The sequence below is a fragment of the Pistacia vera genome, unplaced genomic scaffold, assembly GCF_008641045.1.
Source record: "Pistacia vera cultivar Batoury unplaced genomic scaffold, PisVer_v2 Contig609, whole genome shotgun sequence".
NCBI lineage: Eukaryota > Viridiplantae > Streptophyta > Magnoliopsida > Sapindales > Anacardiaceae > Pistacia > Pistacia vera.
This window is the reverse complement of record NW_022196456.1, coordinates 730951-754385: the sequence shown is the minus strand read 5'-3', so window position 1 is coordinate 754385 and position 23435 is coordinate 730951. Positions and strand designations below refer to the sequence as shown.

The following is a 23435-nucleotide window of genomic DNA, read 5'->3' as shown; positions in this document are numbered from 1 at the left end:
ATATTGGCCGGAAATAGAAAACTTTTATCGCAGAAAATCGCAAAGAAATGGAAGGTGTTTCGTCGGTCATTTTTTCGGTATACTGCTCGATTAAGTGATTTTGAAGGGAGGGGATCGTTTTTTAATTTTCAAAATTTAAACAAATTTCCATTAATTATACTATTACCCATATACATTTCAATCTTTTCACTCTAGCCCCTTTTTGCATGTTTAATTACAATTAAGTGTGCCACGTCATATTTTTAAATTTTAAAAAAAAGCCTCCGATTTTCAAGGTTATTTTTTTAAGTCCAAACTTGGGATGTCTAGGGAGTTAAATTTCCTCCATCTCATTGCTATAATTTGTCACTCCTTGTGTGATGTTAAGTTGTCACCAAACTCATGCTCACTATCAAATTAAAAAACTAACCTGTTAGGTGATATTTAACCCGTCTTTGAAGCAAAGATCAAACATGATGGATAAAACAACCCTAAACATGTCAAGAGAAGATTAAGAGTGTAAGAAAGATGACATGATAAATGGCGGCTGATCCACGCATCCAATTCATCAAATTAAGCACTAGAAGTTGCTAGTTAATGTCAGAAGGAGGCAAATGATTAAAAGGCCATATTGGCCTTGAATTTAACTAAAAGACCATGTAGTTTTTTAGTCTTGACTAACTAACCTTATTTTTTATTAAGACAAACTAATAACAATTAAACACTAATCATGGCTTAATTAGGATTAATAAAGTATTGTGTAATCTTTTAAAAATTAAAATATGTCCCTAAAAACCTGAAATTCTTGTAAACAAACCCAAACATAACATCTTATTCTTCTTCCTCCCGCCATTAACGCATCTCTCCCCTAGTTGCTGTTTATTCTAAGCTTCATCTACATCTTCTTCTTCTTCCTCCTTGCTATACATATTCTTCTTCCAGCCATTAACACCATCTTCTTCCTCTGCCATAGATCCTCCTCCTTCTGACATTTCGTCCAGGTATGTGCATCTCCCCTTTTCCATTTCACATCTTGATTTACAAAGATTTAATGATGGATTAGGTTTGAGTTATGATTTTGATTTAGTTGTTTAGGTTGTTAGTTTGTGTTTGATGTAATGCAAGTTGAAAGGAGTGAAATTTGTTGAATATTTTCTTGCATTGTGGGCAGATGGGAGTGGTAGCACCGATTGTAGGTGGAGATGACTGAAAATGTGTTCTGGATATGATGGATCGCTTAAGCGATTTGGTGTATCGCTTAAGCAATCTGATATGTCTGGTATAATGTAGCAGATCGTAGATCGCTTAAGCGATCAGGTATATGACAGAAGATCGCTTAAGCTATCAACTATAAGTCTAGTATATGGTAGGAGATCGCTTAAGCGAGCAGGTAAATGGTAGAAGATTGCTTAAGCGATCAGACTTATTTATACCAGAAGCGATCTATTGGATCGCTTAAGCTATCCAGTAAACGATATACCAAATCGCTTAAGCGATAAACCAGATCGCTCAAGCGACTCTGTAGATGCTTTTTAAAATCTGTCAACCCTTAATACATCAGTTAATAATTTTTTTTTTCTTGCATTATAGGTACTTGGCTATTGTTAGACATGGGACAAGTTGTTTTGGGTGTTGAATATTTTGGTTGGTGAGTGGGTGGAGGAAGAAAGTTGATGGAAGTGGATTAGGAAGAGCAAAGAAGTTATACCAATTGCTGTGAGCACAGAGGTTAGTTTTGATGAGTTGATTGATGAAATAATTAGAAGAAGTGATTTGAGTTGCTCACGTGGTTGTATAGTTGTGAAGTATGTTTTAAGCAAAGTTCCTAAACATTATAAGGTATTTCCTGATATATTAAAGTCAGATGAAGGTGTGAAGTTATATATGATTGATGTGGCTGATAATAGTTCGAGATCGATTTTAAGGGTTTCTTTTGTAGATAAACCGTTGGAAGTTGGTTCAAAGGAAAGGGATAACAAGAAAGTTGGTGGAGAGAATGCTGGTTTTAATTTGAACTATGAGGGCATTGATTTCTTAGTTGAAAAATCAATAGTAGGTGGTGATTTGGGTGGTGAGGAGGACACTGTAGAAGAGATTGGTCATATACAATAGAATGAAAATTTTGACGAGGAGGACCTCGTACATGTTCCCGTAGATGTAGAGATTCCTTTAAATACATATTATGTAAATGTGTAGTTTGTGAGGAAGAGAACACTATGGTTCTTTATGCAGGTTCAGAAGCGGCAATTTAGGTAGTAGTGAATCAGCTCATGTTTTTGCTGATGGATTAGACTTGCGCGTAGGGTATTTATTTGACAACAAAGAGGAAGTGGCAAGGAAGATAAAACTTGTTGCCGTGAGAGGTAATTTTGAGTTCATCACCAAAAAGTCTAATTCATCGGTAGTGACGGTTGCATGTCTTGACTGAAAGTGCAAGTGGTGGGTTTATTGTAGAAAGTTGGTGGAGTCCAAAAAATTTATTGTTAGCACATATACCTGTGAGCACACATGTGGGTTGGGACATATTTCAAGTGAGCATCGACAAGCCTCTGCTAATGTTATTGGACAATTTGTCAAAAGTTAGTTTGTTGAAGGGAAAGGTCTATATCCTAAGGACATTCAGAGACTTGTGTGTACAGAGTTGGGATGCGTTGTTAGTTACTAGAAATACTAGAAATGCTGGAAAGGGAGACAACATGTACAAGATTTTGAGAAGGGCACGCCAGAGCACGAGTATGCAGTATTAGAAGCATACCGTTATATGCTTGAGTTGACAAACCAAGGTAGCAAGACGGCTTTGAAGTGGGACAAGAATATGAGGTTTAATTATTTTTTTGTTGCTTACGATGTTGCTAGAAGGGGTTTTGTAAACATGAGAAAGGTGTTGGCTGTTGATGGTTGCATTTTGACAGGAAAGTATGAAGGTACATTGTTGGTGGCCACTGCACAGGACAACGAGAATCACACATATCCCGTTGCATAGTAAGTGGTTGACTCTGAGAACAACAAGTCATGGACTTGGTTTTTTCAGTAATTACCTATGATAGTGTCTGATAGTAACGAGTTGTGCACAATATCTGATAGGCAAAACTCTATAAAGAAGATGATTACCACTATTTACCCTGAAGCACATCACGGATTATGTATGAGGCATTTTAGTGAGAACATAAAACAAAAGTTTAAGTGTGCTGGCCTCCTTCAGACATACTACATGACACCAAAAGCTTATCAAGTTGATGAGTTCGAGGAGCATTTCCGGAAAATCCGAATCAAGGATGATAGAACTGCTAAGTATCTTGAGCATGATGTTGGTTTCGAGCGATGGAGTAAAGCTTACTTTCCTGGAAGAAGGTTTGATGTCATGACCACGAATATAGCCGAGTCCATAAATTCAAAGTTGTTAATAGAAAGAAAGTTTCCAATAGTTTCCCTTTTTAATGCAATCCAGAGAACATTGTCACAGTGGTTCCATGACCGTTGTACGAAGTCAGATAATTTTACCACAACCCTTATTCCGTCAGCTAAAAAATTATTGTGAGAATGTATGGAACTGTCAAAGACACTGTTTGCCTATCCTCTTAATGCTCAAGAGTTCATCGTGCGTGGCTATGGTCCGAATGCCCTAGTTAACCTTCTTAGTAAAACTTGGAGTTGTAAAGTGCTTGACATTCAACGTTTACCTTGTCCTCATGCACTAGCAGCACTGAAACACCAATAAAAGCCGGATTTTGGTTCAAGAATTTACTTGGAACTTTTCTCCCCTCTCTATATGGAAAATCACTACACGCTGGCTTATTCAGAAACGATATATTCAGTTCCTCTAGAAGAGCAATGGGTGGTGCTGGTAGAGTTGGTTAACATTATCATCCATCCGCCATTCAAGAAGATAGAAAATGGGAGAAAAAGAGTTAAGCGTATTCCATCAGCCTGTGAGGTTCTCCGGAGGATGAATAAATGCTCAATTTACAAGCATTCTGGCCACAAGAGAAGCAATTGCCAGAATCGATCATATGTAGATCCAAAAAATAAGGTTCGAATTGATCAGTAGCAAGAAAGCAAGCAATCTACAAATAAGATCAGATCGCTTAAGCGACCTAAGATCGTTTAAGTGATCGGTTGTTATCTGTAGATAACAGCCGATCGCTTAAGCTATCTTAGGTCACTTAAGCGATCTAATTTTCAGATTTGCAGATAACAGACAATCGCTTAAGCGATCCTTGGTTGCTTAAGTGATCTGCTGCTCAGATCAAATCTAGTGACCACTAGATCGCTTAAGTGACGCTTAAGTGACGTAAGGTCGCTTAAGCGATCTTTTCTTATATGCAGATCTAACAAGCAGATCACTTAAGCGACCGAAGATCGCTTAAGCGACCAAAGTGATCTGATGAAATTATTATGTTTCTCGTTGTGGTGCATTAAACTGATTTTATGTCCCTGTATTTCCAGGTATGTCATCAAGAGGAAAGATGAAATCGAGAGAGTTGCCAAAGCTAATTGTTGAAGAGTTGTTGTTTTCAATTTTTTATGTTTTAAATTTAATTGTTACCTTGAATAAATCATCCTTTATAATGTATTAATTCAAATTAATTATTTTTCATTTTCATCCATTTTAAAAAGGGTTTAAGTAAGTAAAATTTTGCATATTACTTATGTACGACACTGATGCGTGATTTCACAAACATGCATATGTACAAGTATACTAGTCACAAAAAGTAATAAAGTGATAAATAGAGTATCATTCCCACGAGGATAGTGTTACTAGGTACTAATTTCTCTAGTTTAAGTCCTAATTGAAGCAACATTAAATTTGATTGATGGAAAATTAACAAACTAAATACAAATTAACAAATTATTAATGAATGATAAAAAAATTAAAGCAAAACCCAACAACTTAACTAATTAAACAATGCTAAAAAAATGCTAGGGTGTTGATTTCACCTAGATATGCTAACCCAAATCATAGAATCTGTTACCCAAGTTCTAATTCCTTGATTGAAAATCGAATTCCCTAAGTTGAAAGACATATCTTCTCATGCTATATTTTCCTACTTATCCCTATGAAGCTTCCACACCCAACAAAATGAATATTAATAGTTCAAAGTCTTTTAAGCTTTATGGAATTCTATCTAGATTTCATAGATCGCGTTTATCCATCTCTAGTTTTCGCTCAATCTATGGTATTTATCCCAAGAGGCACAATCACAAATCACTTCTCAGTCTCATTTTGAACAACATACATTTGAATGGTGATTAAGCATCCAAAAGTCATTAAGCAATGAGATAAACACTCAATCATGAAATTAAAACTTTTTGTAAATCAAAACATATAAATTTGAATCATTGTATCAAGGTTACATCAAAACCTAGCTAAACAACTCAGTTCATACTCAAAAACAAAACAAAATAACAAAAACAAACTGAATCAAGGTTCATCATTGAAAAACAAGAAAAGATGGAGAAATCTTCTCTAATTTGAAGCCCAAATCTTCAATAATCTTCTCCTTCCAAGAGCTGCCTTCCAAATGACGAACCAAGACTCTTTTCCCTTCCTTTTCATCCTAATTTATACCTCTCTCACTTAAAGATGAAGCCCTAGCAAGCCAAAACGCATCGTTTTATTTTTCACATCTGATGTAGTTTCACCGCGACAAATATTTTTCCTTGACGCGGCGAGAATCTTTCAGGAAAAATTTGAGCATTATATAGTCTAAATCTAGAAAAGTGTTAAACATATTAATTGTAGCCCTTTCCATTATATTTCTACTCGTTTAAGAATAAACCCAATCCAACGTCTACAGCGCAAGTTATGGAAAAAATACCTAAGCACGTCCAAAGACGTTTTTCTTCAGTTTCCAACGTATTGTTCACGACTTTAGGCATAGTTTTCACCCTTGTCCAATCCGAATTAGGAAATACCCAAAACATGAAAGTTGTAGCTCTGCTTCTTATCTTTCCAAAGCTTCTAAATTCAGGCCATTCCGAGTTTCCAAGCTGAAGTTACGCAATTTACACTCAAAACTGTCATTTATGCTCAAAATCATTGTTTAGGCCTGCAAAGAAAAATTAATAGAATTAGGTAGCATTTATGGCCCAAATTGTATGAGAAGTATCCTAAATCCTATCAAAATTCAATGCAAAATCATAGGAAAAAATAAGATTATCAGACACTAATTGCTACCCAAAGAAGTAAAACAGACAAAATAAATATTATCAACATAATTGTCGTATCAATCAATCAATCAATCAATTTACTGAATTAGTAACGAGTGTGACACATTAGTAGAAACGTACCTCATTTCACAAATATGGATGGTTATGATTGAATATAGAGCTCACCCACAATATGGAATATAATTTCTCACTCAAACGTGCACAATATCAAAAGATCGGCAAGATAAGAAGCAAAATGGCCAAGGCCAAAATTGAAGAATCGCTTAAGTGATCTTTGTTCTGCTTGGACATGATCGCTTAAGCGACCAAAGGTAAAAGTAAAGAATCGCTTAAGCGAGACATTAAATTGCTTAAGCGATCGTGTACCTGGGGTGACTTGATTCTGACTTGGACATGAGTGCTTAAGCGATCATCGACCAAGAGTAAAAGTGAAGAATTACTTAAGTGATACCTTAAATCGCTTAAGCAATCGTGCACCTGGGGTGACTTGATTCTGCCTTGGACATGATCACTTAAGCAACGAAGGATAAAAGTGAAGCATCGCTTAAGCGATCTTGATCCTGGCTTGTACATGATCGCTTAAGCAATTGAAAGTGATTGCTTAAGCGACTAAGGTTAAATATACTGGATCGCTTAAGAGAGACCTAAAATCGCTTAAGCGATCCAGTATAGTTGGATGACCTTTATTCAGCCTTTGACAAGATTGTGTAAGCGATTTATTATCGTTAAGCGAAACCATATATCGCTTAAGCGATTAAAGGTAATTTACTTTGGTACTTTAAAAACATTATATACTTTAATATTTCTTTTCCATGTTTATGTACCATGTTTAAGTACAAACGTAAAATAACTAATTTAATTCAAATATGATTTTGAAAAAAAAATCGATTAAGTGATATAAATAATCAAATCAATTGACACAAGACAGATCATGGTCCACTGAACTAATCGTACAGTCAAAATTGAAGCTTATTTCAATCTAATCATTCTCAAATACATCATCCATATTTATGAAATCAGGTACGTTTCTACTAACGTGTCATGCTAGTGTGCTATGACATTCATCCATATATCATACGGTTGTAACCTTAATATGTGTTGATGGAATTAGGTTGCAAATAATCCTTCTTAATTGACCTTAATAAGTGTTACTAACCGATGTCGCTTAACATTAACGTTAATAATCATGTGATGTTGTCAACGTCCGAAGTTCACATTAACGTCACTTAATATGGGACAACCTATTCCAAAAAAAAAAAAGGAATCGCTTAAGCGATCCAGTGTTGATAAGCTTTCATCGCTTAAGCGATCTTGTGAAAGGCAATAAAAATAATTCGAATACACTGGATTACTTAAGAGATTTCATTTATCGCTTAAGCGATCCTGTGTATTTAGCCTTAGTCGCTTAAGCGATATGGTACCGTCGCTTAAGCGATCATGTACAAGCAAGAATCAAGATCACTTAAGTGATGCTTCACTTTTACCCTTAGTCACTTAAGCGATCATGTACAAGGCAGAATCAACACCTGCTCAGATGCACGATCGCTTAGGCGATTGTTCGCTTTTACCCTTGGTCGCTTAAGTAATCAAGTCCGAGGTAGAATCAAGATCTACCCAGATGCACGATCGCCTAAGCGATTCTTCGCTTTTACCCTTGGTCGCTTAAGCGATTTGGTATCACTTAAGCGATCAAGTCCAAGGCAGAATCAAGATCTGCCCAGATGCACGATCGCTTAAGCGATTTACTGTCTCGCTTAAGCGATTCTTCGCTTTTACCCTTGGTCACTTAAGCAATTTGGTATCACTTAAGCCATCAAGTCCAAGGCAGAATCAAGATTTGTCCAGATACACCATCACTTAAGTGATTTATGGTCTCGCTTAAGCGATTCTTCGCTTTTACCCTTGGTCGCTTAAGCGATTTGGTATCGCTTAAGTGATCAAGTCCGAGGCAAAATCAAAATTTGCCCAGATGCACGATCGCTTAAGCGATTTATGATTTCGCTTAAGCAATTCTTTGCTTATACCCTTGGTCGCTTAAGCGATTTTGAATCGCTTAAGTGATCAAGTCCATGACAGTATAAACATCTACCCAGATGCATGATCGCTTAAATGATTTATTATCTCGCTTAAGTGATCCTTTATAGAAAACCCTTTGTCGCTTAAGCAATATATGTAGTTGCTTATATATCGGTTAAGCGATCATGGGCAATACATATTTTTTCCAGCTTTTCTCCTGAATTTTGACAAACTAAAATCACCAACACATATTAATTCCATATTTTCTCCTGAATTTGACAACTTAATTGCATCAACACATCAATGTCATGTAATAAGAATACTAAATAAAAACAAACTCAAAAGAGTGAGAGAAATACTGAATTGATTTTGTATTAATCTAAAATGTGTCAATTACATTAAATTACAACATTATATACAACAAATAAATCTCTTATATACACCCAAAACAAAAGCAGGGCTGGCCGCCTCCATCCCCCCTCTTCATCATTCTCTTTAGCCACTTCTCCATCCTCCAAAATTATCCAGCACACCTTCAGCATCAGCATCAGCACCACAACCCAAGTATCAACAGCCTGACTCCTAACAACACCAGCTGATCCAATTCAAGACAATCAAATTATTCAAGACAACCCAATAAGACAGCATCACATAAACTACAAAATTCTAAGTCCAACTTCCATACCTTTTGATGACAGCATCACCAATGACTTGGATTGGGTTATGGTCAGTCAAAAGGGATCCATATGCCCATAGAAGCACTCAACAGCCCAGCGCTCCAAACAGTTGCTTATTGTTTCATCATTCAAGTCATGCATCGGGGTGTTGGTCATGTCGAACTCAATAAATTTCAGTGCATATGCCTTGCAATCATCACTACAATAGGAGGAAGATATTAGTATTAGAATCAGCTTATAAAACAATTGTATTATGTAAGTTTTATACAAAATTTACCTTGAGTCATTTGTCGGGACGAGAAGGCGCTTGAGTGGCCACTTTCCTATCAATAATTCATCACCCAAGTGCTGAAACATCCCGCTATCGCACAACAGCCGTGGGAACAATACACACAATGGTTGCAACTCCGTCTCCAAGTGTCTCTCTCAACAAATACTGGGGTTGCAGTCAAGGATCTGCAGCAAGCCCTCCTCTAGTAGCGCGATGACGGTTATCTAATGCATATCCTTAATGTTCATGATATAGTATGCTCTTTTAACGTTTGCCCAACTGTTGCCATGTTTGGGCATTCCCCCCCGTACATACTGCATCATCCTATCATCAAACTAAAAATCATTAGAGACACCGTCGAAGTCATCTGTGGCCAATCTTTTCTGCTTGCCTCCCCTTGTTGCACCTCTACCAATGGCCTTTTTCATTAAACTGTCATATGTAGTTACTAGCGTTTGGCCAAAGGCTACATCGGTGATGGCACAGTGTAGATACAAAATATCACCATTACTGCTCTGTCATAGCCTCATAAGTGCCAATACCTCATCGATGTGCTGCATTAAATAAAAACAACATGATAAGTATATAATACCTCATGGAAAACATAAGCAAAAATGACTTACCAAGCTGTCGAGCCACCTGCCCATCGTCAACATCTTTTCAAACCACTCCTGAGGATAATCTCCTGTCTTGCACTTCACATGCCCATCACTTCCAAAATCATTGTAATAGGCATAGAAGAGTTTTTTCTTTTCCTCATCTATTGGCCTATACAAGTCGACCTTTAACTCCTCTGTTTTCACTTGCCCACTTCCTCCGCCTTCCTCCTCCATTTTCACTTCCCCACTTCCTTTGCGTCCCGCCTCACCCTCTTCAATTTTCACTTCCCCACTTCCTCTGCCTTCCTCATTACCCTCCTCCTCCATTTTTGCTTCTCCACTTTCACGGACTTCCTCATTTTTTTTCTTCGTTTTCCTCTTCTTTCCATACGTTATTGCCGTGTAAGGAGAAATTGCATGCTTACTCTTTCGGCTCTCTCTTTTATGCTCAGGTTGCACTTCAACCACTTTCAATACCCCACCAACTTCCTCCTCCACCATACCAACTTTCTCCGCCACCCTATCAACTTTCTCCTCCACCATTTTCATCCGCTCTTCCATCTTCTCAAACCTCTCATAAATGGTTGTTGTAAAACTCTCAAACAGACCGTTTATGAGGTCAACCACCTCATCCTCCCAACCTTGACGCCTCAGCAAAGCGGTACTTGTTGTACCGGTCTTCCAATTGGGTGGAAGCGTAAGAACCTCTTCATCCTCTTCCCTCCTACCGATTGGAGCTTCATCATCCTTGGCGTCAACAACATTCTCAAGTACTAGCCCTATAATTGCACTTACATGCGTGACCCCTTCTAGGTCCCGCATTAGGCGATATATTCCTTCATCTGCTTCATCCTTCAGTGCTTTGAACGATGTAACATACTCCTCTCCCACTTCACCCCCAGTAGTGGTGAGGAAGGGACGGACAACTCCCTGCAATAAGAAAAAAAAAATCAATCAAATCTAAGCCACATTTAAAAGCAAGCGCATATTCAAAAGATTAATCATTTAATCTTACCTGAGCCGCTTAAATTTCGATTTCTATTTTGTCGTAATCCCAATGGGTACACTTCTTGATATGCCACCGTAACATCCTAGGAAATTGCGATCGCTCATCCGAAGTCTTCATCCTCCCCCCGCCTTAGCCAGGACAGGGAATGCCTCATACATCCAAGCCTACATTGTAAAAAAATAGTTCATATCATAATTGAAACACATATAATACAAAAAATATAACAAAAAGCTATTAATATTTACCTGCATTGCCCATGGGAAGCCAAACAAATTGTACATGCTCGGTCTATTCTTCTCGACATATTGGCGTTGCTTTAATATAATGTCTTTTCCTTATAGGGAGTTCATGGTTAGCTGAAATGATAGTCGTCCCCATGGATAAGCATTAAAGAAGTCCATGTTGCTTGCAAACTTCACCCAATCCATATTAACAGCTTTTGTTGAGTCATAGTCATTAGGATCGAATGCACGAACTATACTAGGCACATCTTGAACCTCTCTGAAGAGTTATACCCACCTTCTTCTAACCTTTCCTCTAAATTGCGTCTCGTAATAAACGTCTTCCCCCCAAAACCTTTTTAGCCAAGTTATCGGTTGCCCTACTCTTCTTTATTCTCTCTTGCTCTGCCGCATCTAGAAATGCCCCAGATCTTAATCTTGTCATCAGGGCATATTCTATCATCCCAAAACGCAGTGGCTTTCCATCCACCACGAACCACATTTCTTTTTTTTCTTTTTTTTCTTTTTGGCTTTTAACTGAGTGCAACAATATATAATGCACTTCCCCCATAACGCCTTTTTTCCAATTTTTTTCGATGTTCACAAAATGACCGAAACAACTCTCTTTGAATCGGTCTATACCCTTCTTCTGTTCCCGTAAAATCTTCATTATTCTCGTAAAAACTTGCCAACTCGACCTAACTGTCACCGTTACGAGGAAGTACTATACCTTATCGCTTACAACCTCCAACCCATAGTCTTTATAATTTATGCTTTGGAAAATTTGCATAATCGATGTAAACTAAACATAAAAAAAAAAAAAAAAAAAACACAATAGGCTGTCAATTTGGGGGATATGGGCTTCGAGGGCATCGGGGAGTGGGTGTTTTTGGCCTCGAGAGGACCAGGGAAGCAAATGCACTACAAAGGCTGTTGTGGTAGGTTCCATGAGGTTGGAGGGCTGAGGATGGCAGGAGGTGGCAGAATAGGGGGGCTGCCTTGCATATTGCAGGGCTGGCCACGCACAGCGCGCGCAGCCCTATTCCGCCACCTCCTGCCATCCCCAGCCCACCAACCTCCCACAAACAACCTCCCTACGGCCTCCCTTGCCTTCCCTCATCCTTTGGAACCCAAACAAAGCCACTCCCCCAATGCTCGCCAACTACTCGACAAAACGCCACAACCACCATAACAATAAAACCAACTACATCTCCCCCAAATTCGCACAAATCAATCAAATTTCTCATCCAATTCAAAAAAACAAGTAAAAAATGTACCATTTCTTCACCAGCGTCCTCCTCTTCGCCTGAATTCTCGCCAACGTCCTCTTCAGAACCGTTTTCCGATTCTTCTCTCTATTCTTGTGCTGTTGCCATCTCATCTGCCTCTAGACCACCTTCACTCATCGAATGATCCATCGGAGCGTCTTCTTCAACAGCCTTTGAACTACTGCCGCCACCAGAGTCTAGGATTTGAAATGGGGTTGAGTTTCCCTCTTCTTTCTGAATATCAACCATAATTTTGTGTAAGAAAGCTTTAAGATCAAATATTTACCGGAATAAGGCACTTTCATCGTCGAAAATGGCAGAGAAATCAAAGGTGTTCGTCCGTCCTTTTTTGGGTATTTGGGTCGATTAAGCAATTTTAAAGGGTAGAGGTCGTTTTTAATTTTTAAAATTTAAACAAAGTTCCATTAATTATAATATTACCCACATATGTTTAAATCCTTTCAGTTTAACCCATTTTACATGTTTAATGAATCATAAGTGTGCCACGTCAGTTTTTCTAAATTAAAAAAAAAAAAATTGAAAAATATTTTAAGATCATTTTTTTTAATGAAAACTTGGGAGGTCCAAGGAGTTAAATTTTCTCGTTAAATTTCCTCCAGAAAGAAGCACCTCTGGTTGATTGTCATAAATTATTGTTTCAACATAAACCCACTTGAGGTTTAATAAATTAAGAACGTTACCATTATATGAAATAACAACACAATGCAATACGTCATCCCATACTACCACGTTCCCAAATGAAATATACTGGATGCTACCTCAGCGAACTTTGGTCTTCTTCTGGCCTTGTAGCTGAACAGCTGAACATATCTTTTTCCAACACCGGATACATATGAGTGAAGGTATTACAACCCACGAGGCATTGGCAGCAACGTAGTATGCATAGTAGTAATATGGGCTTGCAGCAAATTTATCGCCTTCCAAGTAAGAAGTTATGAAGTATACAGCAGTACCGTAGAGCTGGCCAAGAGAAATTGCAAGTTGAAGTATGTAGCTGTATGACTTTCCTTTAGCTATAGCAATCCTGCAGAAATCAGTTACCATTAGGACCATCATTCATACGGAATTTCAGGAAATAAAATCGGATTTTAGACTAGCGAAATAGAATATGAAATTATCATTTTGTGAAGTCAAGTGAAGTCTTACACTGCTAGAAGACTAGCAGGGCCCTCCAGAACTGCAGTTAGTCCTTCAACAGCAACAACTCCTGCATCTCTTGCCGCATATCTTGAATCACCTTTGCTGTATTCTTTCCCTGCCAGCTTTCATATATGAGTATCATCCACTAAAGGACTTATGGTTCAAGAGCAATCTTAACTGATTTTATGCCAATTGTCATAGATGAAAAGAAAGAAATGACTTACAAACTTCAGCCAAATAACATCCAGATTTGTCCTTATAAAATTCTGGAGAGAAAGCAAAATAACCCTCAAGAATCAAGTGGGTAAGGCCGGTGAAAGCCCACCAGCACATGAGCCATCTGTCAATCTTTGATATTTTGGATGACCTCCCTGGTACCAAAAAAAAAAGATGTCTAAAGAGTTAAGAGCTTGAAAACCAAACTATTTCTCAGAATGTCAAATTAGTGAACAAATGGGCAACCAAAAACACAAAAAACGAAGGAAAGATAATCCTTCATTAGCATAGGCATTAAGAGTGACAACAATTACAAAAAACATGAAAATTATAGCAAAGCTTCATCAAACCACTTTGACGTACAATCCAAATTCCTTTTCCCCTTGAAAATAAGGATATTGCAAACTTTTGAGAAAAGCATTTGGTTGAGAGTCTATAAAATAGTTTTTGGATACAATTCTTGAACCCATTTTAAAGTTGAAAACCATTAAGAAAATGATGTCTATTATTTTTCATGAGATTGGGTCTAAATTATACCCAAAATTAAACAGTATCTGACAAATCACAAAGCAAACTTCACTAGATTTTAGATGAAAAACCATCACTCCTATTTGTGATAGTCAACTAGAAAAGATTGCCATAACTCACAACAAGAAGGCATTACATTAGGGACCATTGCATGATATTGTTACAATACAATGTCACTGAATAAGTATAAACAACTTTAATACATAAATTTTAATACCTTCATCAACTTCTAAAACCTTTTTCAAAAACCAGCAGGCATCATCATCTTTAATAGATAGATCATTCTATCCTACTGGCTTGAAAAGAACATTATCGAACCAGCTAACAACAACTGTCTGACAAAACTTAACGATTACATGTTCCTTGATACAAAATTCGCATTACATTACCAACGGTCATCCTTCTGTGCTAGACCATTAAAAATATCAAAACAGGTGTTGCATGTGCAGACCATAGTATTATTGAGCCAATTTTCTTAATTCTTTCAACTTACATATTTAAGTCAAACCCATCCGTGCCCTCAAGCACGATTCAATCGCAAGATCTCTTGTACAATGCCAAGAGATACAACTAACTAAATATTACATTACCAGAACAAGTCATTCCCTCCAACTTTCTTTTTTCGATTTTCTTCTCAAACTTACAAATTTAAATCAAATCCCTCCGCCTGGTGCTAGCACAATCCAATGCCAACTAGACCATTAACGATACCAAAACAGGTAATGTCCGGCCGGACAATAATATTATAGAGCCAAGTTCCCTAATTGTTTCAAACTTACAAGTTTAAGCCAAACCTATCCAAGCTCGCTCGAGAACAATTCAATCTCAAGACCTCTTGTAGAACTCCAAAAGATACAACCAACTAAATATTACATTACCAGAAGAGGTCATTCCCTCCAACTTTCTTTCAATTTTTTCAAACTTAAGAATTTAATCAAATCCCTCCCGGCCAAGTGCTAGGACATTCAATTTCAAGACCTCCCGTACAACTCCAACAGATCCAAACCAACTGAAGTAGCCACTTAATTATTTATTCCAATCCCTTAACAGATTTGAAAACGGAGCCTAAAATCAAACAACTCAAGTGTATAAAAAGTTCAAAACATAATTATCATTTAACGAAATTTCAAGGCCAAAATAAAAAATCTAAGAACAGTAGCAAGTAAAAAGAGAGAGGAGGCAAACCAGAGAGAACCCAGATGAGGAAAACGACAAGGAGGGAGGCGATGCCATAGACAGCAAGAATGGTGGACTGAGAGAGGAAGTTGGGTACGTAATCTTCAAGATTCAGATCTCTGGGCGTATAGGGATGGCTCATTTTTGGCGTTTTTCAAAGTGAAATTTTACTCCACTTTGGTTCACCAATTTTTACTGTATTTATACTCACAACACATCTGAGCCCATGATGCCGACGGCCCCGCCGGATTTTTGCCTAACAATAATATTACACTTCTCTCTCACAAACTTATATAATAAAACATAATCAGGTGAAAGTTTATTTTAAATGAATAAGGTAGTTGACAAACACTTCTCATAAATGCTAATGTGGTAACTCACATTTGGTCAAGCGAGACTCATTGTTAGATAGACAGAATTCATTGCAAGTTGACAAATTATAAATTGATATGTCGCGTTTGTGAGAGAAAGTTAGTGTTAGGACCAAATATCGTCTTGAACTTGACGAGGCTCAATAACGAAATAAACATATCATGGCCCAAAGCCTCAACCCAATCCCGATTGGGCCTACGCTTAAAATCATCTTGTGACCTACCCACTCTATAAGTTGGGCTATCCTATAAGTTAAGCTAAACTAGGTTTCAGTCCATTAGCCTACAACAGTCTATAAATAGGAAATCAGAATCTCATTCTATTTCCTCTTCTACTAAGATTTCAAATCTAACTTAAACTATTAAACTTGATTTGATAAGGTCAATAAATCATATCACTTTCAGATTATCTCCCAAAATAGGACTTAGTGCCCTACTAAGATTCCAAATCTTATTTAAACTATTAAACTTAATCTGATAAGGTCAAAAAATCATATGTCTTTCATGATAGGGATTGTCTCCCAAAATAGGACTTAGTGTCCTACTAAGATTCCAAATCTTATTTAAACTATTAAACTTAATCTGATGAAGTTAATAAATCATATGTCTTTCTTGATAGGGATTATCTGCCAAAAAAGAGGACTCAATGTCCTACTAGGATTCTAACCCCTTGGGTTCACTATAAAAACAGAGGCTTGCCCTCTCATCAAGGGACAATCTCCCGTAGTCAATTTACACTACTTAAAACCATCTATTTGCTCCCAATAACCCGACGCCTCCGCCGTAGTCCTAGCTTCCAGTAAGACTCTTAGTAATTTTTCATCTCCTTAATTCTTATCAAATAATCTCTTTCAGCCTTGCTGACTTGAGCGTCGGAGTGCTTACTCCAAACACCACCTTGGTGTTTCCGGAAGCTTCACACTTGCCCTTTCATGTGTGCAGGTCTAAAGGATTGTCAGTGGCCTCAACCTCACGGGATCAAACCCTATTTTCATGACGGTTGATTTTTTGCATCTATAGTTAGTGAGAAGGGTTTGTGAGTGTAATATTACTTAGTTCTTCAACGTGACAGTTGATGATACAAGATGCAGTTTCAAATTGGGCAATGTTACCTAAAAGGCTAAGACAGTAAACTTAAATATGATTAAGAGCTTTTGGTTGAGAGAATGTTGTATTATTTGAATATTATATTAATGAGAAAAACATTACATTATTGGAAATGTTATATTAAATATGTTTGGTTAGATTGAAATAAATTGATGGGTACAAATAATTAATATGTTTGATTGAAAGGAATAAAAGAATTATGAGAGAAGTTTTTTATTAAATTACCTTTCTTTTTAATATTATATTATGGTATTAATAATATTATTATATTATATTCATATTATTAGTAATGTTCTTGTTAATAAATTATTATATTATAATATTATTAATAATAGTTATTAATTAAGGGTAAAGTTATAACAAAATTAAGATTATTAAGTAATCTTAGATAAATAGTAATGGAGGATTACCACAATCTTTTATTACTTGACAATTAAATATGGTAATGACAATAATATAAGATTGCACTCCTGGAGTAATATGAGATTCTCCTCAACTAAACCCACCTTAAGGCTAATAACCCTTAATTCTCCCGGGGTATTGTAAAATAACAAAATTTCCCCTAAAAAATCGAAAATAATAGAATTTTATCTGCCCTTAAGTATTAGATATTAAAATAAAGAGTATGAGAACAATTTTTTAATATTAACTCATAACACAATATATTTTAATAATTCACTAACAGATTATAAACAATAGGGGGTTTTTGTCATTTAAAAAAATAATGGGGGACTTTGTTATTCTGTTATACCTTAGAGGGTCTGCTTCCAGCTCTTCCTGTTATTTAATTATATAGAAGGGGAATAAAAATCTTCTTACCATTGAGATTTTTATGTCAAGAAACAAAAAATCATAGAAGAACAATCCGTTAATTTTTTATTCTCATGATATATTAAACTCGAATGGATCACTAACGTTTGACCAAGGCAAAGAGATTTGTGTTGTTTTTGAAATCTCAAAGAGAATTTTATAATTTGACCAAACCTCAAAGGGGGTCAAGGTCAATTCCTCTGTTATATGTATCAAGTTGATATATTAATTGATGCTATTAATAACGTATTAATATTATATTAATTAGAGAAAAAAAAAATTAATCACATTAACCTATGACTAATATGATACTTATACATCATCAATGACATCACTTTTGTACATATAGTATTATTACTAGTTACATCTATATACATATGTTATATGTATGTATATCAATGGGTATTACGTGTGCATTTGCTATAACTCATTAGAGTAGAGATTATTAAAGAATAGATTATGAAAACAAGCTTTCATGACAAATTTGTTAGTTGCTTGGTTAACAAAATGTAAAAGATTTTTTTAGTACGAGAATTAATCAAATTAAATTTATAACATAGAATTTGACATTTTTGAAATTTTAATATTTTAAATATTTAGCGTGTTTGGTTAGGCCTATCCATGAGTTAAAAAAGCTTATTTAAAGTTATAAATATTTTTGAATTTGTTTTATGTTGTTTGTTTGTATTTCAAAAGTGCTTATAAGATTATATAAATAAGTTATTTTACGACTAATCTTCTCGCATAAGCTTTTTGAACTTATTTAAAATGCTAAAATTTTAAAAATATCCCTATTTTATTTATAAATTTGACTTGATCTATTATTATATATTGAAAGCTTATTTGATAAATTAATACTAAAAAACTCTTTCATGTAATCCTAACCAAACAAGTAATAAAATTTTCCCCAAAGTTACTCTAATAAACTTTTCTTTTGTTAGCTCTACTTAAAGAAGTCGTACCCTGAGCACTTTTGGAAATCAAACAACCTAAAAAAACCAAAATTGTTTATGACTTTAAATAAACTCTTTTGGCCGATAGATAAGCCCAACCAAACAGGATATGCATCTAATAGATAGAGAAAATTGGATGATCAACTCCTAAATCATTGATCCATCTATATTAATGGTTTTAATTGTGAATATCATTTTATTTCTTTAATACTACTTTTAAGATAAATAATTGATTTAGAGATGATAAAACTCTACTATAAAAGAGAGAGAAACAAGTTTAGAGATGGTGAGCAAGAATTGAAGTGATAGAGAAAACAAAAAGAAATTTTGGAAGAAAACAGAAGTAGAAAAAGGGTATTTTAATAATAATAAAAAATATTATTGTAGATAGAATAAAGTACTTAAATAAATTTTATTTATAAATGGGACTTACAAAAAAATTTAGTGGGGCTTAAATAACATCACTTGGAGTTTAAATCAAATTTTAGGTACAACTTATTTGAGTTGAGCTTTTAAAAGAAGAGTTTATTGAAATAGAGCTTATGAAAATATAACTTTCATGAAATAGTTGATAGTTGTTTGACAAGGAAAATTTAGAAGAATTTTCTAGTTTGAATTTACTAAAAAGGCCTTCAATACACACAAATAAATCAAGTCAATTTTATGAAATAAAACAAGGATATTTTAAAATTTTTATTACTTTAAAAAAGAGTTTATGGGAGAAGCTAACCCTAAAATAATTTATTTCAAATTCTATAAACACTTGTAAAATGCACTTTTGAAGTTTTTTTAGGTTATTTGGTAACATTTCAAAAGTATTTATAAGATTTAAAATAAATTATTTTACAGTTTATGCCAAAACTCTTTTTTGGTTTACGTAAAGTGTAAAAATTTCATAAACATTAATTTGTAATATGTCATAGGAAGATTGTTGGGCCCATAGAGACATTACAGGACCAACTTGAAAGCCCATTAGCACCCACCAAAATCTCCAAAACCCTAGCCGCCCCACCACTTAAATTTCCTCTTTCACCTTCCTTCTCTTTCCTCTGCCCTCCAATCAACAACCCCAATCCTCAGACCTCCCAAAAAAATGACGACCAGATTCAAGAAAAACCGCAAGAAGAGGGGCCACGTGAGCGCCGGCCACGGACGAATCGGGAAACACCGGAAACACCCCGGAGGTCGCGGAAACGCCGGAGGCATGCACCACCACCGGATCCTCTTCGACAAGTACCACCCGGGGTATTTTGGTAAAGTGGGTATGAGGTATTTCCACAAGCTCCGCAACAAGTTCTACTGCCCCATAGTCAATATAGACAAGCTCTGGTCGATGGTTCCGGAAGATGTGAAAGAGAAGGCGGACAAAGACAATGTTCCATTGATTGATGTCACGCAGTTCGGTTACTTTAAGGTTTTGGGGAAAGGGGTTTTGCCGGAGAACAAGCCGGTCGTCGTCAAGGCGAAGCTGGTGTCGAAGACAGCTGAGAAGAAGATTAAGGAGGCTGGTGGCGCGGTGGTTCTTACTGCTTAGGGGTATTTTGATAATTTTCATTTCCCTTAATTGTGTTGGGACTTCTAGATTAAAGATTTTGATATAATGTTGTTTTAATCTTAGTTTGATTTCTATATGATATTTTTCCATGATCTTAGAAGAAGATTTTGATAGAAGATCATTTCATGAATATAAATATTTCTTGCTTGTTATCTGGATTATATTTGTGGTGACATAATAATTCATATATTTTAGGAAATGATTTTTGGAATAAAGAAAAGGTAAGAAGACATAAAATCTGGTAATTTATAATATTCCAACATCACTTTAATGTTAGGAAAAACATCATTCCACAAAATCTGACAATTAATAGCGTGTCGACACATCTGCAATTACAAAAAAATCTAGAATACATCCGGTATCACATCATCCATACCACTGACTAATGCATTTATACCATGAACCAATATATTGTCTCTCTTCGGTGTAGTTATTAATTTTTACTATAATTTGGTCCGAGTCATGGTTGACGTGGTACCATAGATCTTCTCCTGAAACTGGTTACAGTCTTCTATTGGGATATGAAGATGATATCTTAGCTTTATAAGCAATCTGTTATGTATTATATGCTTGTTTGAAACTTTTGACAGAAAATCTTAGTCTTGATGGAAATTCATAATGTATGTTAAGAGAAATTTTAATTATGGATAAGTATTGACACCAATACCATTTTTAATTCATTTATAAGTTATAATCTACTATCTAGCCAGCAATTGCTTATAATTTTATTTGGCAGTCGAATTTAGATGTGAAACACTCATCCCATTATAATAAGTTCATAACATAAGATACATAAAGTCACACTTGTCAATATAACTGCGATCACTTACATAATAAGCCTCTATACATGCTTCAAAATATCTGACATTAAACACATGTAATCCAATTTCGTTTAGTAAATATTAGAACGATTCTGCTGATCTACCAAATATTAGAAATAGGAGCAACACAGCAAGCTTCATTTCTGCTTTCTAGAATTAGGGTTATCCTTCCTTTTAGTGCCTAATTCTGCGGCACACTTGGAGGCCATGTCCATTGCACTAGACAACCAATATGCACCTTTGGTTACATAATCATTGTTAACTATTTTAGAACCAACATGTTCTGCAGCCGGCTTAGCTGCGGAAACCAGTGATTTTGTCCTCTCAATCATAGCTCTACCTTTCTCTGAGAGCTTGTAGTTTTCCTCTACCTCCTCTCTGGTTTTGTTCAACACTTCAACCCCTTTTGAAGCAATAGCTTGCATTTCAGCATGTATTACTGGAATAAATCCTTGGTTTTCGCCCTTCCGTACAAATATGGAACTCATTATTTATGCCTTGTTTAGAAGAGCTGAAGTTTATTGAAATTACTTTTATAGAATCATAGGAAACATAGAGTTGTTTGCAATTGAATCACAAATCAACAGAGCATGCACCGATTTTTTGTTGGCTTATAAAATATTTCCAAAGCATGATTGTGCACACAAAATACATTTTGATGGATATCACTGTTACTCTGTTAAGATATATTGCCTTACCTTATATCGATAGATTACCTTGTGTACATTTTAATTTTCTTGTATACTCAAAATTTTCTTTTCTGTATTACTTTACACTCATTTAGTGTAATTCATAGTTCAGTTCAATACTAGTCTAATCGATGTTCAACCCTGCTTTCTCCTATTGTAGCCTATTTTCTAACATGGTATTAGAACTTCGTTGTGCTCTCTCTTGATAGATTTATTTGGAACAGTTTTTTCTATCATGGTATCAGAGTAGAGAATAACACTTTTTTCTCCATTTTTCTTGGCATTGAATAATTTATATTATCAGTTACGGTTGAAAACTCAGAGATTAGTAAGTGAAGAACTCTGTTTGCACGAACTGAGAAAATTGCAGAACCAAATAAATTATAATGACCAGTTCAAGAATTAGAAAGAGATGATAAATATTAATTTCTATGAGATTGATATAACTTAAGAAGACAATCTAATTCTAATGCAGCAACAACTTGAAAGTGTTTTCTCCTCTATCTTGTATTGTTAAAGAGAGCAGCATACCTTCTTGGTCTCATTAGTCAGATTGTTTGGACTGGGAGGATTTTCTGAATCCTTTGCAGGCAAGATGCGAATTATTTGCCCACCAAAAGCAGCTTCCTGAAAACAAGTGAAACAAACATTACTGAGATTACCACACAGATAAAGATCAATTCAGTAGAGAATCTTGATTGTAAGACAATAAGACTGATCCTTTCTTGCTTACATCAAGGAGAAGGGCAGTTTGAAATGCATATGGCTGTGCGAATGTCACCAAAGCCGTCTGTGATTTGTCTTTATTTCTGCGAGAATATGATCAAATAAATAAACAGTTCGACTCTTGTGAATGTCCCAACTTTTCCAAAATCCAGACTTTAACTCCCGCTAGCAAGAGTTTATCTTGTTAGCTATAGTTTGAGTCCAGATTTTTGCATTAATGAAAGTTATGTTTACCTATAGAGCTGGATTTTGTTGACAGTTCCACAATGTGAGAAGAAGGTATTGAGTTCTTGAGGAGTAACCCTGGAGGAAATCCTGGAAACCTGAACGGTTAAATTCAGAGGATGCATTATGAGTAAATTTTCTCGATTGATCGGTACCCATTCTATGTAGCCTTCCATCGATTTTGATGCACAAGAATCTGAAGCAGATAACCAAAAGATGAATAATTTTACAGATGGATAAATAAAGGGGCTTAGAATTTATTCTCCTTTCACTAAAGTTGCCAGAAAAATTGTTCGCGATATTCCAGATAACTACTGGCCAAAGAACACTAAATATTCCAGCTTATCTATCAAGCCTAACTACATTAAGTTAATATATACCAGTTGAAAATATGATGCCAAACTTTCCAGCACTGTAATGTCTGCTTTGGAAGGAATGTCATGTAAAATATCAATTTGGATGCTGACATGTGATAAGTCACGAAATTGATAAAAAAAATTTATATATATATACAACACTAAATGACAGAAGTCCTCTGAAATTTTGTGGTTGATAAATTGTAAAATTTTATCTTTTAGTCTTTATTAATATATTTTCTAGCGTCACTGTGGATGCATTTGAGAATTCTCGTGTACGTGTACTAGTTTTGGCATATTTAGTTGCTTAAAAAGCTCCTCAAGATCACCTTCTTCAAGTCTATTATCAGCAACAGAACATGAAATGCCATTAAGCACACTAACCGTCATTCTTGTCAATGGCAACCAAGAAAAGAGGAAAAAAAGCGGTGTTTTAAAACCCGACCCGGTCGGTTGAACTGGTTCAAGCGGGACTTGGGACACCGGGCCAGGTTAACAATTTTCCTATTTCCTAAAACCCTAGAATTTGG

The 23435-nt window shown here is 35.7% G+C and overlaps 3 protein-coding genes across 3 annotated transcripts; 1 reads left to right on the top strand and 2 right to left on the bottom strand.

Annotated features, from left to right (window-relative positions):
* Positions 1-12799: 12799 nt before the first annotated feature.
* On the bottom strand, positions 12800-15547 carry LOC116110675 (probable 3-beta-hydroxysteroid-Delta(8),Delta(7)-isomerase). Its single transcript, XM_031396899.1, has 4 exons — positions 15302-15547; positions 13597-13743; positions 13379-13487; positions 12800-13256 (listed from the first exon to the last, which is right to left on the bottom strand). The coding sequence occupies exons 1-4, from the start codon at positions 15432-15434 to the stop codon at positions 12992-12994; spliced, it is 654 nt and encodes a 217-aa protein (XP_031252759.1). The 5' UTR covers positions 15435-15547; the 3' UTR covers positions 12800-12991.
* A 4000-nt stretch (positions 15548-19547) lies between these two features.
* On the top strand, positions 19548-20188 carry LOC116110672 (60S ribosomal protein L27a-3). Its single transcript, XM_031396895.1, has one exon. The coding sequence runs from the start codon at positions 19627-19629 to the stop codon at positions 20065-20067; it is 441 nt and encodes a 146-aa protein (XP_031252755.1). The 5' UTR covers positions 19548-19626; the 3' UTR covers positions 20068-20188.
* Positions 20189-20857: 669 nt separating this feature from the next.
* LOC116110682 lies at positions 20858-22786 on the bottom strand. Its single transcript, XM_031396907.1, has 4 exons — positions 22559-22786; positions 22332-22407; positions 22130-22225; positions 20858-21373 (listed from the first exon to the last, which is right to left on the bottom strand). Exons 1-4 carry the CDS (start codon positions 22723-22725, stop codon positions 21047-21049), a joined length of 666 nt encoding a protein of 221 aa, XP_031252767.1. The 5' UTR covers positions 22726-22786; the 3' UTR covers positions 20858-21046.
* Positions 22787-23435: the final 649 nt, after the last annotated feature.

What these genes read in the sequence shown, in the direction of transcription:
- LOC116110675 (XM_031396899.1), bottom strand. Translation starts at nt 15,434, where the DNA reads ATGAGCCATCCCTATACGCCCAGAGATCTGAATCTTGAAGATTACGTA. An exon ending in CCTCATCTGGGTTCTCTCTG is followed by an intron (nt 13,744 to 15,301) that starts GTTTGCCTCCTC and finishes TTTTGGTACCAG; the next exon opens with GGAGGTCATCCAAAATATCA. An exon ending in CCTGCTAGTCTTCTAGCAGT is followed by an intron (nt 13,257 to 13,378) that starts GTAAGACTTCAC and finishes TGATTTCTGCAG; the next exon opens with GATTGCTATAGCTAAAGGAA.
- LOC116110672 (XM_031396895.1), top strand. Translation starts at nt 19,627, where the DNA reads ATGACGACCAGATTCAAGAAAAACCGCAAGAAGAGGGGCCACGTGAGC.
- LOC116110682 (XM_031396907.1), bottom strand. Translation starts at nt 22,725, where the DNA reads ATGGAAGGCTACATAGAATGGGTACCGATCAATCGAGAAAATTTACTC. An exon ending in AACAAAATCCAGCTCTATAG is followed by an intron (nt 22,408 to 22,558) that starts GTAAACATAACT and finishes ATATTCTCGCAG; the next exon opens with AAATAAAGACAAATCACAGA. An exon ending in TGACTAATGAGACCAAGAAG is followed by an intron (nt 21,374 to 22,129) that starts GTATGCTGCTCT and finishes TTTGTACGGAAG; the next exon opens with GGCGAAAACCAAGGATTTAT.